The 18,580-nt window shown below is 44.5% G+C and overlaps 2 protein-coding genes across 6 annotated transcripts in view; one reads left to right on the forward strand and one right to left on the reverse strand.

Moving 5' to 3' along the window:
• Nucleotides 1-5,114, forward strand: part of BEST3 (bestrophin 3) — a 25,156-nt gene extending 20,042 nt beyond the window's left edge. For all 4 annotated transcript variants that reach the window (XM_074539741.1, XM_005480593.4, XM_074539742.1 and 1 more), the window contains one exon: nt 358-5,114. In XM_074539741.1, the coding sequence (XP_074395842.1) occupies nt 358-1,264 (907 nt within the window). In that variant the 3' untranslated portion in view covers nt 1,265-5,114. The remainder of the gene's footprint in view (nt 1-357) is intronic.
• Nucleotides 905-16,726, reverse strand: LOC102065260 (cathepsin E). Of its 2 annotated transcripts, XM_005480592.4 has the most exons (9): nt 15,792-16,717; nt 15,439-15,616; nt 12,722-12,839; nt 12,096-12,214; nt 11,426-11,625; nt 10,641-10,763; nt 9,550-9,694; nt 7,046-7,144; nt 905-6,960 (listed from the first exon to the last, which is right to left on the reverse strand). In XM_005480592.4, exons 1-9 carry the CDS (start codon nt 15,845-15,847, stop codon nt 6,781-6,783), a joined length of 1,218 nt encoding a protein of 405 aa, XP_005480649.2. In that variant the 5' UTR covers nt 15,848-16,717; the 3' UTR covers nt 905-6,780. The 2 variants fall into 2 exon arrangements, with proteins under 2 accessions (XP_005480649.2, XP_074395846.1); XM_074539745.1 differs by lacking the exons at nt 12,096-12,214; nt 12,722-12,839 and having other exon boundaries at nt 15,792-16,726.
• Between the last annotated feature and the right edge of the window lie 1,854 nt (nt 16,727-18,580).

Here is an 18,580-nt window from a genome sequence, read left to right on the forward strand (position 1 = left end):
AGGGTTCCTTTCTCCCCTTTCACTCACCCTGAGCACAAGCCTAACCATGTTAGAAGGTTAGGCCTAAGAAGGCTGCAGCTCAAATATTAAATGGTGCCAGATGCCTGGCTGGATGCCCTCCCAGCCTGGTCTGTAGGGGAAGAGACATCTGGATGTGGAGAGTTCTTTGTGTGATCTGGCTGATTCAAAGGCACAGACACTCTTTCCTGGCACCCTCATCTTTTTCTTCCTTCTCTTAAGGGACACACTAGGGCCTTGGTTCCTATGTCTTGGGTCCTATGTCTGAGACAGAGGGATAAATGTGTATTGATGCTTCCTATATTTAAGTGACATGTACTGCCTGGCTTTACTTGGCAGGCTGGCTGATACCGAGTTTCTCTATGGGGAAGAGTGGCCTTGGGAAGAGGAGAAACACCAGAGACAGCATTCGGTTTTGAGAAGAGTCAAGAGGTTTCTCAGTGTCCATGAGGGTCCTTCATACCCCACTCACCAGCGCTACAGCCGGCAGACGAGTGAGAATTCAGTGTTTTTCCCAGCAGATGAAAAAGGGCACATCAGACGGCTGCAGGAGATGCACACAAGAGGGAGGCACTCCACCTTAAGCTTCAAGAGGAAACATGAAGGAGTTAGCAGAAGTAACAGACTTCATGGTAGCCGAGAGCTAGGACCCATAACAGAAACCTCCAGGAACGAGGCACAGTTTGGTGACAGTGACACCTCATCTGACACAGCCACGCCAGTTCCTGAGGTCATCGTTTCTGAAGCCCAGGAGATTAAACCTGATGTGCTGGACGAACCAGAGCTCCCAACAGAGCGCTCTGCAAGCATGCCAGAAGAGAAGCTCCAAAGGATCATAGCTGAGGCAAATGTGGCTCTTCTGAACCAACACTTTTTCCCCCCAGAAATGACTCCATACCTCTCAAGTTCAGAGATGCATCAGTCACTTCCTAGTGTGATAGGAGAGCCCAAACATGAGCCCCAGGTTAGTAACATAGCTGGTCTCATAACAGACCATGAGAGAAACCTTCAGCGATGGAGTTTACCAAGCTTCCATAGTCCTAGTACAGCATCAAATGCTGATGATGATCCACCTTCAACAGATTCTGGGACAACTTCACCACAAAGGACATTGAGTGATGGAAAAAATGGTACTTCTGCTTGTGCTCCACAAACATTTGAGATGCAGGACTTATGGGAAAACCTGGACAGTAAAGAAACAGCCATAGTAGAATTTTCTAATGAGGAGAGTGAAAGAAAACTTTGACCATTCTTCCTCTGGGTTTGACTGAACTTTTTGTCTTCTCTTGAATGTGGTTCTCACACAAATTTGCTGAAAGTGCAGAAGGGCAGACTCAGTACTCAGACAAGTTATGAACAAAATGCAGCAGAGGATTTGGGCACCTAAATAGGAGGCCTTGTGGTGACATATTTTAAGCCACTTAATCAATGGCTTGAAATCTGTGACCCTGTGGGAAATACATTTACAGAGAGTACTGGGAGCCTCAGGATGTATATGGCAGTGAGCTGTGCAGACATAACTAGAGGAAACACTAAGGTTTTCAGAAGAGTGGGTATGGTTCTGTCTACTTTGGATATACACTGAACTCTGCTGCCTTTGTCTGCTCCGTCAGCTTAAAGTTCGTGACATCCCAGTAAGATCCACCAACAGTTTTGGTTTCTACTCAGGTGGCTCAAAGGCAAGATGTGGGCTCAGTTCCTTTGTCAGCCTGGAGAGATTCAGCCCATCATCTCTCACTGCCTGGAGGAACACTTGAAAAATCAGGCCTCACATTTGTGTAGGACAGTATTCTGCCCCACGCCTGATGAAGCTATGCCACTAAAGGGTAGATAAAATAAAAGGATTAAATGTTTAATTTCATTTTAATTAATGGGAGGTGCAAAATAGCTGATGGGCATGGTGTGTCTGAGCCCTGGAGCACATATGTGGCATGGCCAGTGACAGTTTATTGTAAAATGAGGCTCCCAGGCAGCTTCCCTAGGGATGACAGGGCAGCAGCATTCTCTCAAGAGGTGATGGAGCTGAAGGTGCAACTAAGCCTAAGACTCCACTCTTGTGGCGCCCTTCAGCTGGAAGTGCACAGGCTGTAGTCATCCCAGGCAGACAACAAAGTGACCCATGACTCCTACTAAAACTGGTCTCCACTTCCGCAACCTTTCCCTCATTCCCATGCTAACCAGATGTACCACACACATTCTTAATTAACCCAAACCTAAGTCAGCATTAGGTGGCTCCTCCTGCTCCAGAGATGACCAAGCCACCTCTCCAAACCTGCTGATAGTGACCTGGTCTTTCAGCTATCACTCCTGCAAAAGAAGTCTCAAAGTAGGCCAGGAAAGCAGCCACAGCTCCAGTTTAGCTGTCAGCCATGTTTACAAAAGTGCAGTCTGGAGCATGCTGCCAACGTTCTCCCATCAGTGAGTAGAGGACAGACAAGGGAGAGACAACGTAGCTCAGGGAATGAAAGGACAAGAGAGAGGGGGGGACCAAAAGTTGTAAGTCTGCAACAACCAGCAAAAGCAGTATGGACTGCATGGACAGCAAGTCCACCAGCTCTCTTGCTCAGAAGGCTGCACTTCAAAAAACAAACCAGCCTCTCTGCCATAGTAACTGGTAACACCAGTGGCTCCTGGGAGACTTTAGGACTCCCTGGACCTGGGAAGGGAATGAACAGACCTGCCTGCTCCTGCTCCTACAGTCAACAGCTTAGGTGAGGAACCCTTCTAGCTGGTATCACTTACAGCAGGACCCTATCTCATCTGGGTAGGCTTTGAACAAAAATCAACTGCCCTCCCCACTTATACTTCTTCCAGCTTTATTTCAGCCTGGAAATTGGCTCCTGCTGCTGTTTGTTAGGCACAGTCTGAGCAGAACCATGCTCTCAAACCCTCCAAAGACACTAGACAGCAACACGTTTGTTTGTCCCGCCAGTTGAGGAAGCAGAGGACACCTGGCCCAAGGAAGCACTGTTTAAACTCATATTATGTGAATTCCAGTTATGCAGGAAAGCCATGCACAGATTTGCCAGGCACCTATGGAAGGACTTCACACCATGAGATGAGGTGACACTGGTGTCTGACAGCAGCTTATTGAAATTTGATCACAGTTTGGAGTCAGGCGTTCTGGTGCAACCTCACACTTGCCACTCCACAAGTCTTCAGGCAATTCAGGTTGCTATGTTTAGGTTTGACCAACAAAATGAGAAACTCTGTGGAGTGAAATTTTACAGCAATAAACAGCACCTTAGCCTAGCAGTCCAGTTTTCTGAATGGCCCTTATGCAGCTTGTGGAAGTATTCCCTTTTTCCTCCTGATTCCCTCTTTCTTGTAGCTGAAGCCACACTTTTCAATTGAATGTTTCTCAATCTAATTGCATCTGCAACTGTCAAGGAACTTAATTTACCAATGTGCTTAAATAATAATTAATGGGTAATTTTAAGTACAAATAATACATTTTAAGGACAGCCAGACAGCTCCAGTCACACAGCTAGAAACAAAGTAAAAGTAACTGCTGCTTTCCTCTATAGCACTTTTGTCAGAAGAGCAGTACAAGTTTCTGGGGAGTTTGGCCAGACATGTATAAGAAGGGTTTTCAGCAGCTGTGAAGGAAGCTGGCCCACAATCTAACTCTCTCCTCACAGTACATCAGCTTGAGGAGCTGTGCTTCACACTGTACGGGAGCTTCAGCCAGATATTAGAGACGACTCTCAAGTGTCCACCACAAATCTGCACTGAGAGTCCTGTCCCACCATACCTGCTCCCTCCAATCCTTCACACAGCTTCCACCAGGGCTTAAGGTATTGGACCAAAATGCTCTTTGTCCCCAACCCAGACATCAGCTTGTTTCATCCCAGCACTGCTAAGCGTGAAAAGCCTTCCCAGCTTCTCATCATCGAGCTCTGCTCATCTTCTTCTCAGCCTGGCTGCTGCCCAGGAGGCACACTGCTGCTTTCCACCAGAACATCATTGTACCTCTAATCAGCAATGATTTTGCTACCTCTCCCACTCGCTCTGCCAGCACTCCCCAGCCCTGCAACAGTGTTCATTATTTGATGGAGGCTGAGGGTGCCACACAGCAGCCATTAGGTAGGTAAGAGCTTAATTAGGAATTACAGCTCTGAAGTCATACACTGCAATCTATAACACAACCCAGTGGGGCAGCTCCAGGTCAGCTACAGCATTCTGTTTGTTGCTTCTAATGAAGCTAGCGCTGGGATGAGTTACCAGAAAAATTTCCTCTTGTCATTTAGCCTGTTATCTCACTTTGGCAAACATCAGCGTACTCTGATTTGTATTAAACTGTCTTTTGGGATTATGTGCTCTCTTACACACTTCTCTCAGTAAGCTGTTTGCCTTAGCATGGTAAATGGAGTATTTTGGCAACCCAACAATCTGCAATCCATGTTCACAGGTATTAGCAATCCTGAATTATTGCATGAATAAAGGCACTTTGAGACACACTATCGTCCTGGTTTTACTGAACTCAAGAAGCAGTTCTGGCAAGAGTTAGACCTGACATGCAAATCAACTTGATGTCTACCAGGAACAGCAAGGCACAGAAGCTGGCAAAGTTGGACAAGGATAGCACAGGGCCAGGATAGATGAGTAGGTCAGGGCAACAGTTTGCTCCAATCAGATGGTGTTAATCTTGAGCAAGATCAGATATATCAGAACAAAGAGAGGACTAACCCCTGTGCATGCTCCCTGACTTTCCACCTGTTTCTAGGATGGGTTCCCACTCTGTGCTGGAATTCATAGAGCCAAGACGTCAGTGCTGGGAATGACTGGCTGTGGGGACATGTCCCAACACCCTGAAAATCTTCTGTTGTAAATAACAGATCTCTAACTCTGCAAACTCATATTTATGGAACACATACATGCTGTATGTATAATGGAAATGTACCAGAGTGTTAAGTATGCTGCGTAGTAGAGAAAACAAAAATACCCTGCTGCTGTTAAATGGGGAATGGGGCTTTATAGATGTTTGTTTGTCTTGGCTCATGACCAAACAAATGACATTTTCTAGACAAATAAGTTAGCTCATGGTCAATCCACTGTTTAAGAGTGACATGGACAAAGGGGAATCAAGGCAAGATTGGCCTGAAATACAGGGGAACTTCACACAGCTCAGTCTCATCTGCAGAAAGAGACAGCTGGCAGCAGAGTCTCTTTTGCTGGAGGTTGATAGCCTGGATGCCAAATGTGTAACACAATGTGGCTGCAAATAGAGAGTCATGGAAACAGGCACCAGGGAGAAAGATTATTTCATATTGGAAGGCAAGATCAGTATTTAGAGATACCTGCAGGAAAACCATTCTGTTTTTGTAATACTTATTGAGTCTTACAACTGAAAACTTAAAATCTAGGGGCTGTGATTCCACCAAGGCCAGCAACGGATATTGCCTTTGGTCTGTGCCAGGCACATCCAGACAGACAGACAGCAGCAGAAAGTGCCTGGGGGCCACCAACATCTGTTCCAGGGGCCACCACGGGGCCAGTCTCTACCTGCCCATGGCTCTGCCCTGCTGGGAAGGTGCCCATGCCCATGGCTGGGACTGCAGACATTTGCAGGCTTTAGGAAGATACAAGCAGCCCCAACATGCCAAGACACTTTTTATCCTCCAGGACAGAGAGCAACCTGAATTTTCAATTATTTTTCCACCCTCGACTCCCCTTCCTCCCAGCACTGGAACCACTGTAAAGAAACAGAAAATGTAACTGAAACAGCACTAAGGTAAAGCAGATTTTGTTTGGTCAAGTTTTATTCATGTGTATGGGGTTTAGCAAACAAATAACTCAATGGGTAGAATTTAGGAGACTCTTTTGCCAAACCAGCACAGCTACCTGTGGCTGTTCCATCTGAAACTTCTGCCACTGGTGACAAGAAGTGGCTGAGCAAGGGGCAGTAGATGTGTAGTGCTGGTGAGCAGGTCCCATAACTCATCTGAGGGGGAGGAACACTGGTATCCCTTTGCACAGGCTGCACTCTGGGTTTCTAATGTGAATGGATGCTGCTCCAGCTGCTCACACTGCCCAGGGGGAGAGGAGTCAGGCACTAAATGCAGCATCTGACCTAAGGCACAGACATCAAATGCTGAGACCCAAAACAGGAGAATTATCAAGGTATTATGAATCCCAGGGAAAAAGCAGGTCTGAGAGGTGGCATGAGAAGCAGGAAACTGTGCAAGGAACAGTAGCTGAAATTAGTGGTGATGCCACACAGGCATCAGTCAAATTCCCTTTTATATAAGCTGGTTGGAGCAAGCTAATTTAAAGAGAATTTCCATGGCACTCAGGAAATAAAATTGAACAAAACCCAAACCATGGAAAATACTGATGGGAAAGGACAGCTGTAGGAAATGAGGTGGAAACTAGTGCACAAGAAGAAAAAAAAGATAGCCAGACCAGGCACGATTAGGATTAGTTTTCCCCACACACAGCTGCTGTCTTTTCAGCTTGGCACAGTTCAGCATTTTTATTCTTCCTGATCTTTTGCAAATCTGAGCGCTGACTGGCTCTGCTGCTTTATCCTGAGAGCTGTAGTGTCCATGAGTTACTCAGGAAAAATTGTTTCACTGATGTAAACATATAGATATTTAACCAAACTATATCGTCTGGGACAAGGATCACTGCAAAGTCCTTAAAACTTAGAGAGGAACAACACAATGTGCATTTAGGTCCAGAGTTGCAGTAAAAGCTCTTCTTCACACATGTGTTGAAAATCATTACATTAACTTAAGACAGAATAAATGCTATTACAGCTCAGTAGTAATCCTTTCTGTGAACAGCTTTTGCAAATCCCACTCTGTCATTCCCACGGTCAAAAACACAGTAAAATGCAGACATGAAGACATCTCCTAAAATCCAGAGCGAGCCCGTGCGAGTGGGGATGTCAAGAGACTGAAAGCCACTCATGCAGAAGGTTTGGTCATCAATAGACTCCTGGAAGGGAAAGCACATGTGCCTGCAGCAGCCTGCTCCATGCCCAGCTCAGGGAGTGAGGAGCAGGGAAGCTGCTGACACTCACCTTTATGATGTACTGCTCTGCTGCCAGCCTGTACTCGCGGTGTCCGATCGTGAAGCTAATGTGAGGCAAGCTCGACAGTCTTCTGCAGTCTACGAGAAACTGGAAACAATGCACTGACTGAGATGGGATTGCTCTGTCTTTCTTCAAGTACTGCTCTTGGATTCAAGGCTTTTGGAGTAGGTAATAGTGAATTTACTACAGAGAAACAGCATCAGGCTGGCTGACAGCCCAACAGTGCCCTCCAGCTTTCGTGTACTCGGTCAAACCAGCCCAGCAGCCCAGACCAGTGCATCCTAGGGACCCTGGGCTGATGAAAATCCTTGCAAGTCCCAAGAGAAATGAGGTGAAGGGGCTCTGATATCCTCCCTGTGCAACTCAAAGGCACAACTAAGCGTGTGAGCCCCAGCCAGCCTAAATCAGCAAGGTCTGCTGAGCAAAAGTTCTCCAATGCTCTTGCCTTGACAGGGCAGAGGGAGCTGCTCAAGCCACAGAGGGAGCACCCTGTGGGTGCAGTTCACCCCAGGTCCTCCCACATATCATCACTTTAGGGGGAAAATAGCTAGTGAGGAACATAGTACTTTGTGCTTACACTTTGCCCTGGAGTGGGAGCAGAAGGACTAAACTCTGGCACGATCATTAATGTACCTAAATAACATATTCAGTTACAGTAACAGAGAACATAATGTCCTGGCCTTTCTAGTTATTTCATGAAACAACTGTTGTGGGAAACGGAACTGTAGAATGCTCCAAGTCCCAGAGAAACCTTTGCTGTAAACTGTAGTTTTTAAGTCATTTTTTAGAGGCTTCCTAGAAGGAAAAACCTGCTTTTTGCTGTTTTTCAATCTATTTTATGAAAACATAACCGTACATCTTGTACACACTTACCAACTGTCATACCATTAGAACAATACAAATCATGGGACAAGGGTACAAAAAGCCAGTAAAATGATTTGTAGGATACAAGAAGCAAGACATAATTCTTTCACACAGCTATTACAGAATAGTACATCCAGAACAAATCAATCCTTGCTGAAAAGAGATAAAAGTTCTGGTAAAACCCAGGGTAGATACACTCACTTTTACTGGGATAAATTTGAGTCAATATGTGCAGTCTGTCTGTGATTGCTAAAAATCTGCCTCAGAAACTCCTATTTTCCGGGTGCTTTTTTGTGAAATCTGAGATACCAGATAAATGTCCTCAGGTCAGCACTGGTATATATATGAACCTGCACAGCAATGACCCATTCCTTGTTTGTGTTAGGCTAGGATAAGTACATTGGAAATACATATTTTATCTGTGTTCATTAGCATGAACCATTACAAAATCAACTTGTTATCAGAGCATACTCTTTGGCATGTATCTAAAAAGTTGAACAAAATCAAGATTAAAGGTTTGATTGAGAAAGAATCAGGAGCCTCAGGAGCTACACAGAGGTCACTGAAAGTCCTCCTCTTAAAAATGAAAGTGAGTTAAGAGTCCACTTTAGTCTGCCCTTTGTCCAGTGCACTGGGCACTTGCAATACTCTTTTCTTCCAAGAGTAGCTTTGGGTCAGGATCAAGACAAACTGAGATTAGCTCAGTTGGTTTGAACATGGTGCTAATAACATCAAGGCCATGGGTTGCATTCCTGTACAGGCCATTCCTGAGGGATGGACTTGATGATCCTTGTGGGTCTCTTCCAATTCAGAATATTCTGTGAAATGCAAAGTTAACAAAAGCCACACGGGGTTTGTTAACGAAGTTAACAAAAACTCAGTTTTGCTTGAGCACTGGAGCTGTGGCAATGTGCTGGTGACCTGTGGGAGTCTGTGGGAGTCAGCCAAGGGCCAGCAATAGGCATGGTAAAATAAACTGGGTGTAAAATAAACTGCTCTTTCCCTGAAGGCAGGACAGGAAGGAGTGGGGAGGAGTGTCAGCAAGGGAGATGCAGGAGGCAGCAGCAGGGAAGAAAGGAAAACCAGGAAAGGGTCAGTGGGGTAAAGTTCAGGAGGAAGAGTAAGAGCCAGCAAGCCTTGTCCTGTACCCTGCAAGGAGCCAGCACTGAGTGACACTGATGTGCAACCCTCCCAGGAGCTCTGGCATGACACCAACTGCTGACAGTGAGGGGCCCTGTCAGTGAAGCCACTGTGGGGCTGTCATTAAAGTACCATTCCTGACATGGCTGGCCATCAGCACCCAATCCCTCCTGGCTTGGGAGAGCTGGGGACCTCAAAAAGACTCCAAGCTTCCAAAAGAAAATTATCTCTCATGCAGAGTACAGATCCATTGCTCAGTTCCCATTATTTCCTTAAACACCAGTATAGAAGATAAAGTGAACATTTAGGAAAAGGACTGGGACAAGGCATAGAGGTCAAAAGCAGCTTGACTCAGAGCCCAGTGCTGTCCTGGAAACAAGGCCTTCGCTGGCACCTGTCCAAGCCATCATTTCTCTTATTTTTCAACCCTTTGCATCATGTACCAATTTCTCTTCCTCTCTAGCTGTTTTCTGCTGCACAGTTTTTACCTCTCCAGTATTTGATGGGCTTGCCCCAATATATGCCTGCAATCGCCTGATTTGTGAAGAGGGGCCAGTGATAAGAGAAGTGCCAGAGTCAACGATGGCCTCGCAGCCGTGGGAGCAAAGTGCCACCCGGCCCTGGATCTTTATACTGCAAATGAAAAAAGAAAAAAAGCAGCTTTAAGCAAATGGCATATACACTGTGACTGAAACACTGCATTATTGCTAGCTAAAGTATCAGAGTACTGACTGAAGTTAATCCCAGACAACAAGTGACAGGACAAGAGGAAATGGCCTCAAGTTGCACCACGGTAGATTTAGATTTGATATTAGGAAAAATTTCTTCACAGAAAGCATTGTGAAGTGTTGGAACTGGCTGCCTGGGAAGTGGTAGGGTCACCATCTTTGGAAGTGTTCAAAAGATGTGTGAATGTGGCTTTGGAGGACATGGTTTAGTGATGTACTTGGTAGTGGTGCTGGATAGACAGTTGTACTCAATTATCTTAAAGATCTTTTCCAATGATTCTGTGTTTTTATGATTAAAACTAGCTGCCAAGCTTTGCTAAAGACAAGGATGTCTGTGGACCCACTTTTCTCTCTTGAGACTCCTACAACTCTAACCATTTGCTTCCTGCTGATGAATTTGTCCTCACCCCCAGGTATGTGTTCTCATCAATTTAGGCAGAGTGCTAGAGGTGGGACAAAGGAACACTGGCTACTTTGACCAAAGTTAGCAGGACAGATGAAAGCAGGACCCAGAGCTGGATTCTATTCCTGGGTGCCTTAACCTCTTAACTGAACAGTCCACCAAGGCTCATCTTGACCACTGGTGTATCATATTAAAACATAACCAGCCACCCAGGTCACAGCAGATTTACAGAACTAACAAACCCCAATCTCATCCTGGGGAACCACTCTTTGAGGGGCTAGAACACTGCAGCTGAGCTCCCCTGCTCCTCTGCCACCAGGTGTTTCTGTCTCTGGGGCTTTAGCTAGGGAGGTGAATTTCACCAGGTTTTTTATACATCCATCCATCCATCCATCCATCCATCCATCCATCCATCCATCCATACATACATACATACATACACACATACTTGTTCATGTGTATTTGCCAGTAGCTTTTCTCAGTGACTGGGACCCAGTGGATTGAACCTTTGTAGAGAGAATGGTCTATTCCCCCCAGAATCAACTCACCGCCGTTCTCGGTGTCGTCTCCTCTGAAAGCAGAAAACAGGTTAACACAGGCATGGGAGCATGCCAGTATGCACAATGAGATCACACTTAAAAAGCAGAAGTCAAATCACAGCCCTTTCTTAATTCAGATATGGATGGCTGAAAGGGATTACTACTAAATTATCACTGTATGTTTTCCAACTCATACCCTCCCAACAATCTCTGAGAAGACTTAATGTGTACACCAAGGTAGGCATGGGGAGCAGGCTGAGCTAGATGCTACTCTCAGCTCAGAGGAAACACTAAAGAAATAGGTGGAGTTGCAGCTGGGTCCAGATTAGGGAACAGTATTTTTCTGAAATGTGGCTATTTGCATGTAGCACAGCACTTCTGCTCATCTGCTTGGGCCAGAGGGAAACCTCTGGCAACTGACATGGTGAGTCTGAGCCGGGAACTTTTATTTATGACCCGCTCCAACAAAAATAAATCTCTGTCCAAAAAGTCATGGTCTTCTCCATAACATTTTTTTTTCTTTTCATGCTATAATCTTCAATGTCAAATTGAAAACAAAGAAACAACACAAAGAATCAAAAAAATGGGGGGAATGTTTTTCTAGGGTTGAAGCTTTATACAGATGCACAGTTGTTTCTATCAACAGTTAAAATAGATTTACTTCTTTTTTAGCAGTGTTATTTTAAAGACAGACCTTTTCAGATAGAAAGAGAAGACTGGCTCCTCTACCAGCTGCTGGTTCATGATGCTGTCAAACACAGGCAGAGCGTTGCCCACTGCTAAGGAGGGGTAGCCTAAGCCCAGAACACCATCAAAGTGGGCAAGGACAAAAGTTGTTCCTGGCTCGAACACTGACTCGCCAAAGTCCTGTCCCTTGATGGAGATGTTACTTATCTGTTTGGTAAAAAAAAAAAAAAAAAAGAGACAACCACCATCAACCAAGCAAAGAACAACCAGAACTGAAAGTAATGACACCACCAATAACAAGAAATTAGCCATATTTCTGATCCATATCAATGCATTCATTCAGTTTACAAAACCTGGCTATCTTTGTGTGACTTGCATCAACATAGCACGCGTCCATTTGGCAGGTAGGCAGCACTGATTCCTTAGAATGCCTTAATTATGTGGCTGCTTCTTCATTAGCCCAGAAGAGGATCCAAGAAGACAAGCAGAAATGAAAAATAAAATGTGATGCATTTGTGTTGGTAGCCCAAAGCTGAAGCAGAACCCACACCTCTCAGCTTGGTGGGACCTCACTCTGCCCTTGCCTAAACCAGGGAAGGTTTTCCAGGGCAAGGAAACTGAAGTGCCCTGCAGACAGCTGATGTGGAGGCTGACAGCCATTTTTGATGGACACTCACCTGCAGTGTGTCTTTGCCAGCAATGCCCAGAAGCTGTCCTGAGCCGTACTGCAGGGAGAAGGCTTCCCCTCCATGCTCGTATGAATCTGACTTGAAGGACTTAAATTTCTGGTGTACCCCTACACAAAAAAAAATGACACCTCCACACTGAAGAGAGGTCTGGGCAACCCACCCACTCCCCAATGCAGAACAAGATGAGATGTAGGAGAACGAGATTTTCACTTCTCTCAAGAGAAAAGTGCTGAAGAAGTACTGCAGGCACCTCAGTTCTCCTGCAGACATACCAGTTTTTCTGTACCTGAGAGGTAATTTTGCATTTTAGAGAAAAATTAAAACAGAAATGGGCATTTCCACCTTTGTTGGCAGGTCTCCCAGGTCTATTTTTGCACCTTTGACCTCATGGTGGGCGCAGAGGGACTCTGGGCCCTTGCAGCCGGTGCCTGCCCTGGCTGCAGAGTGCCATGAAGGACAGAGCAGCAAACTGGGGAGAGGAGAGGATCTCTGAGGGATGCTCCAAACCCTCCCCTTGCAGATCCCTGCTGCAGGCAAGCATTTGGGAAAGGAGAACGGGGCAAGGTCTCTGCAGCCAAGCCAAGAGAGGGGCCAGGGAGAGCGCCATTTCTTACGGCAGGCCTCGCTGATGCAGTAGGCAGACGGGACCCAGAAGTTGGAGGAGCCGGTGTCGAAGACGACGGTGAAGCTCTGTGGCGGTGTCCCCACGCTCACCACCCCGTAGTACTGAGCCTGCGGGAGGAATGAGGCCCTCAGCCCCCGCAGCCTCCCGCCGGCTGCTCTGGGGAAGAGCCGGGATCGGGAGCATCCCACAGCGCTCCCTCAGGGCCTTCTGTGCAATTCCATTTAAACGGGAAGGCAGCCACACGGAGCGTGTCTGAAGCGAGACGGAGTCATTCTCCTCTTAGCCCTCACAGCAACCGCCTTCATAGGATATGTCCTACCATGAGGCCAAATGTCGTTCTGAGGAGCTACAGTAATCACAAACCTATTCTCAGCAATCCCCTACATTGGACTAACACTAGTCGAATGAGCCTGAGGTGGATTCTCTGTTGATAACCCCACACTAACTCGATTCTTTGCCCTTCGCTTCCTCCTCCCATTCGTCATCGTAGGCCTCACACTCATCCATCTCACCTTCCTTCACGAAACAGGATCAAACAAGCACTAGGCATCCCCTCAGACTGCGACAAAATCCTGGCAGATCCTAGGGGGTCAAATCAGCATTCGTATGGGGATAGTTTTTCTGAGTCGGGTGTTATTTGGGCGAGTCAAAAGTTTAGTGCAGTTAAGAGGATGCTTAGGGTTAGTGATAGGGCCAGAATGAATAGGATTATGTTTATTACTCTTCTCTGGGTTTAAAGCAGATTCTAAGGACTGGAAGTCCATCATAATTAGTGTACCAGAAGAGTAAGATCCTCATCAGTAGACAGAAATGTAGAGGAATAATCATACGACATCTACAAAGTGGCTTTGAGCAGCAGGTTTTACTGCAGCTGAATGAACGTGTGGCATTTGTAAAGCCTTTTAAGCAAATATTCAGCTGGGTTCCCTATGGAGTCAGCAAACCCTCTTGCACTGGCTTCAGAGGTGGCAAGGTCACTCTCAAGATGAAACTCTCACATGACCACACAGACTTCCAGGCTGTTCCTTACTGATGTCAATAAGAAAACAGTGTGGCAAAGTCAGGACGGCCTGCCTCTGCCAGCTTCAGAGGGCTCTGACCAGTGGCACAAACACTGTCTTATGTGGCTGCCCTTTTTCCTCGTAATTAGCAACTATTGTAGCAAGTCAAAAACTATTGTGCTGCACAAACTGTGCCTGATGTACTGGACAAAGTTCAGCCAGCAGATGAAGAAACTACTGACCATCCCTGGATACCAATGGAGACTGAAATAATCTGTGAACACGTGAATGCTGGAGTGAAGTGCTTATCCACATCCCGAATACAAGTGTCTGAGTGCTCCTATCTGGCCCTGGAAGAGCACTTCAGCATTAAGAGACCTATTTTTAGGAAGAGGTATTTCTGGAATTCAACCACAGATAGAAAAGCAATAGCTAGTGCCAAACTTTTTTCAGTAATACAAGTATTTGAATATGTACCTTCAAGTGCACAGTTGTTAATTAATAAACTGATGTTTCTGACCCCAGAATAAGCAGTCTGAATGACACAATCTTGAAAGGGCAAGCAAGCATGCCATTTAAGAGAATATCCAACTATACAGTAAGATTCTATTTCTTCCTGCATTAAACAAACCTAAGTGATGTTCATCAAAAAAAAAAAACCCAAAACCAAAACACATACAACCAGAAACCCCACATACACACTGCAATAAAACCTTTCCTGGTGCTATCTGAATATGCTGGGGAAGTGGGTTTTGCTTTGTTGTTTTGAGATTTTCATTTATCCCTCTTTGAAATAAGCTTTAGAGCAGGTTGAAGTGTTTCAGTGTCCTTTGTTCTTCTTCACATACTTATTTCTTTATTCTTTATGGCCCTCAAGTGTCAGTAAGTTCTTGCTGAATGAATTTGTCCTTCCCTTCGATTCCATTCCCTGTTCAGGTGAAGACTTCACAACATTTCTGCAGCTTAGTTTCCCTTCAGATAAGCATAGCAGAAAAACCAAATAAAACAGAAAACAGAGACCATCCAAATGGACAAAATTCTAAAACCAGGAAAGACAGCTTACAAAATGGTAGACCTGCTGACTTGCTTGTCTGAGATCCAGAGAAATTAATATTTTTTCCTTTTTCAGTTTAGATGGTAAATCCTCCAAGGTCATTCTCCAATACTTAATACATATTAAACTCCAGAGATAAAAGCAGAAAAATAAAAAACTCTACTTAAGTCTTTATCATCACTGATTTTTGATTCCACCTGATCAAATTAATGAGATTTGGGGGATTTTTTTTATAAAACAGCAGCATCCAAGAGTCTGGTAAATAGAACATGACTAAATGAAGCAATCAGATTCTGCTGTGAAAAACCCTGCAGTTTGCCAAGACTGATACAGGCAAACCTCCCATATTTCTTTGGGGACCCAACCAAGTCCACTACAGATCTGTACAAAAGTAAAACTTGTCACAGGACTACCACTGCTACTCTACATCTGCTTTCTACTCAGGTCTCATGCTATCCTAGATCTAGACATGCTTTATTTTACAGATTGCAACCTGGTTTTTTATGATCTAACATTTATAGCATAAAGCAACAAGACACCACAAGCTCTATAATTTCATTGACAGACTAGATTTGAAATGTGCTGGGAAAAGAACCCTGCCTCCAGTAGAATGATGAGTCCGAATGATTGCATTACCAAAACTGTACTTACATTCATGTAATCATACAGCCTTTCTGAAGCAGTTCCTACTGATAAAGCAATATCTGCAGGGAAACAATGCAGGTACCTCCGGGCAAAAACATCAGGGTGGTGATTCCTCCAAAATTCCTCTAATTCTCCCTTTTCCTTCAGCTGTTTCTTGATAGATTTGAATCGAATCAAAGGGATTCTATGCAAATAAAATAAACACACAAAAAAAACCTGATTGTCCTTTCTAGAACTGTCATATACTCCATCTATTTTAAAAAAAGGTTCCTTTTTGGAGACCTCAAGTAGCAACAAGCACAGGTCACCCATGAAGCCAGCTGAGATGTGTGCCAGTGAAGGCAGAGGAGTTTTCTTACCGTTCCACAGCCACAATGAGCGGGATGTAAACCACTGCCAACAGTATTGCCCTCATGGCTCCAAGAGGTTCAGAGTCTAATGACACTCCTTTGCTCACAAGTCCCTTTTTTATGGCCTGCTGTCAGCTGAGGGCTGTTCGCCAGGTCAATCAATCACAGGAGGTCAGTGCTTTGGCAGAAAACTGATTCATTTACCCTCAGACTGGTTTGTGCAAATAGTGATGTCCAGTGGAGCTACTCAGATAACCAGGGCACAGTCTAGACCAAACAGACATTTAACCAACAATCCTTAATGTCTTTTACATAAATATCATTCATGGGTTGACCGTGGCTCCTGCTAGAATGAGAAAGAGGAAGCTGTCCAAGCACTTGCTGCTTTTCAAGCTTGCTTTAGTGAGATGTTGCTCAGAAGTGCTCAATGCAGAGAAAGAGGACATAATATACTATACATCCATTTCCCTTTTGCAGGAGACATTTCAGCAGGGCTGAGAAGACATTTGGTGGGCTTGTGACAAGGCACCTCCTAACAGCTGAAGTTTAATTCCCTATCTGTGAGAGAGTTCCAGTCTAAACATAAATGTGACTACCATGCCATAAAATGGATCTTGAAAGTAAAAAACACAACAGTACAATACTGCAACATACGGCAAAAACTAGCAATAATTTTGCACACATTTCAGCAGGACATTTGGAAGAGCTCTCTTGGATTTATTTTCAGGCAAGTTTCCTGGGGTTAGTGGCTCCCACCCCTGCAGGTGGGTTCAAGTCTAGCCTGCAGAGAAATAATGGTATCAAAAAGAGGCTGATTTGGCAGAGCACAACCCCCAGCCTGTCAGCTGCCCATGAGGAAGCAGAGCACTGAGTCTGCAGTTTTCTTGCAAGACTTCTTGAATCTTTCCTCTGCAGAAGAAAGAGCAGTAAGCAACCACATACTGCAGCCTAGCATATACTAAAGCTAACTTTGAATAATCAGCCATTTTTGTTCAAAAGGCTATGGTAGGATGCTGGGAAAAGAGCAACCACTTTTTTTTCTTTGCAACACACCACGTATATAAAATAAACTGCTGACTATGCAAAGGTGAACTGGAACTAAGGAATTTTCCCCGAAAGAGAGCAGATGTGCCACAGCACAGCAAGGAGTGAATGTCCAAGGACACAGAGGAGGCAGGAGTTGTCATCTTCTGCTCCAGCAGCAATGTCAAGAAAAAATAGCAGAAAAACCCAATCACACAGCATTTGTGAGCCAAGAAGGGGTCTAAATGCCCATCACAGACTTCAAATAAATACAAAGCAAACAAAAATTGCTCCTTTAAGTCAGTTCCCTTGCTATGTCAGACTGAGTATGGGGTATGAGAGCCTTAAAATCAATAAGTTTAGAGCTCTATTTATTAGTTGCCCCAGATTTTGAAATACAGTTTGCTTTTTCCAACGTACATCCAAAATTGTAAGGACTAAAAAAACACAGCAAAGTCTGAGCCTGGTGTCATCATGCAGCAGCAGGCAGAGCTTTGGAACTGAAAAAGCACCAGCATGTCTATTATGATATCTTGTTTCAAAAAATAATAGAATCTCAAAAATGTATATTTTCTGTTGATTTCTATTTTATTCTAATTTTTTTTCAATTATATATCTCTGAGTAATATTCCCCACTTCTCCTGAACTCAGAGGTTTTACACAAGTTATCAGCAAATGATCACATTTTCTGCCTCACAGTCATCCCAGCCACTGAGTTGCAAGAGCTAGGTGCTGGAAATGGGAATAGTGAGCAAAGATTTGTGAAATCTAGAAAGAAAAGGCATTTCTTAAGGAGCCCCCACCTGTCACTTGATGCACAGCAGAGCAGATGTCATGCCCTTGGGTAGGGCAGTGCTGCTTTGACAAGAGCAAGACAAAGTCTGTGCCGAGTGCCTTTATCACTTGAACTTTTCCTCAAATGCTACAAATGCTTCTGGGAAGTCGATAATGTTCCTGTTGGAGGGCACCATGGTGACTTTGAAGACATGAAGCTTTCAAAACACCGCCTGGGTCTACTGTGAGGACTGGCTTTGCCTTAGTGCCTCCACTGAGTGGCTGATTCTCAGAAAGAACACGATTGTTCATTTTACTGCAAGTGTAGTCCTTTATTAATCCACACACAGAGGTTATTCTTTCCCAAATTCTCTGATCTCACTCTATGTTCCAAGCAGACATTAATTTAGCTAACAGAGGTACAAAATGCAGCAACAAAAGGTCATTGTGACCTTTTTTGATAAGCTGGAATAATGATTAAACTACAGTGCAGAGGATCCCTAAGAAATAGTTATCTGCAGCTTAAAAGTTCCATTAAGGAGAAATAATTCAAGTAGAAAAAAAATCCATATCCATATCTGCAGACTTAGTACTTTGCTAAGTTATTTGTCTACATATGGATTATTAAGAAAAATATGCCTAAACTATACCATTAATATATTCTTAGCTATGCTCTTGTGTTGTTATGATTAGTAGGTTATCTGAAAAAATCTGTCTAAAAGACAAGGCTTTGCTGTGGATGTCTATTCATTATTAATTATGCCAAATGCATTTGGTTTTCCACAGTTTTATTCTATAGTGCCTTAAGGGGAGGGACGCTTGCCTTCAAAAGGTGCCATGGCTGTTTAGAAATGAAAACAAATACAACAGTCTGCTGACACACAGTGGTCCTCTGACAGGCCACAGAGCATCAAAGCAGTAAAGAAGTGTCTAAAAGGAGATTCTGATGCAGTGCAAACTGGCTTCTTGCTTCTGGGATGCCATGCACAGCACATCCCGCC

The sequence above is a fragment of the Zonotrichia albicollis genome, chromosome 4, assembly GCF_047830755.1.
Source record: "Zonotrichia albicollis isolate bZonAlb1 chromosome 4, bZonAlb1.hap1, whole genome shotgun sequence".
Classification (NCBI taxonomy): Eukaryota; Metazoa; Chordata; class Aves; order Passeriformes; family Passerellidae; genus Zonotrichia; species Zonotrichia albicollis.

Coding starts and splice junctions, on each gene's coding strand:
- LOC102065260 (XM_005480592.4), bottom strand. CDS start 15,847: ATGAGGGCAATACTGTTGGCAGTGGTTTACATCCCGCTCATTGTGGCT. Junction 12,215..12,721: donor CTGCATCAGCGAGGCCTGCC/GTAAGAAATGGC, acceptor TTTTTTGTGTAG/GGGTACACCAGAAATTTAAG. Junction 6,961..7,045: donor CAGAGCAGTACATCATAAAG/GTGAGTGTCAGC, acceptor TTTCCCTTCCAG/GAGTCTATTGATGACCAAAC.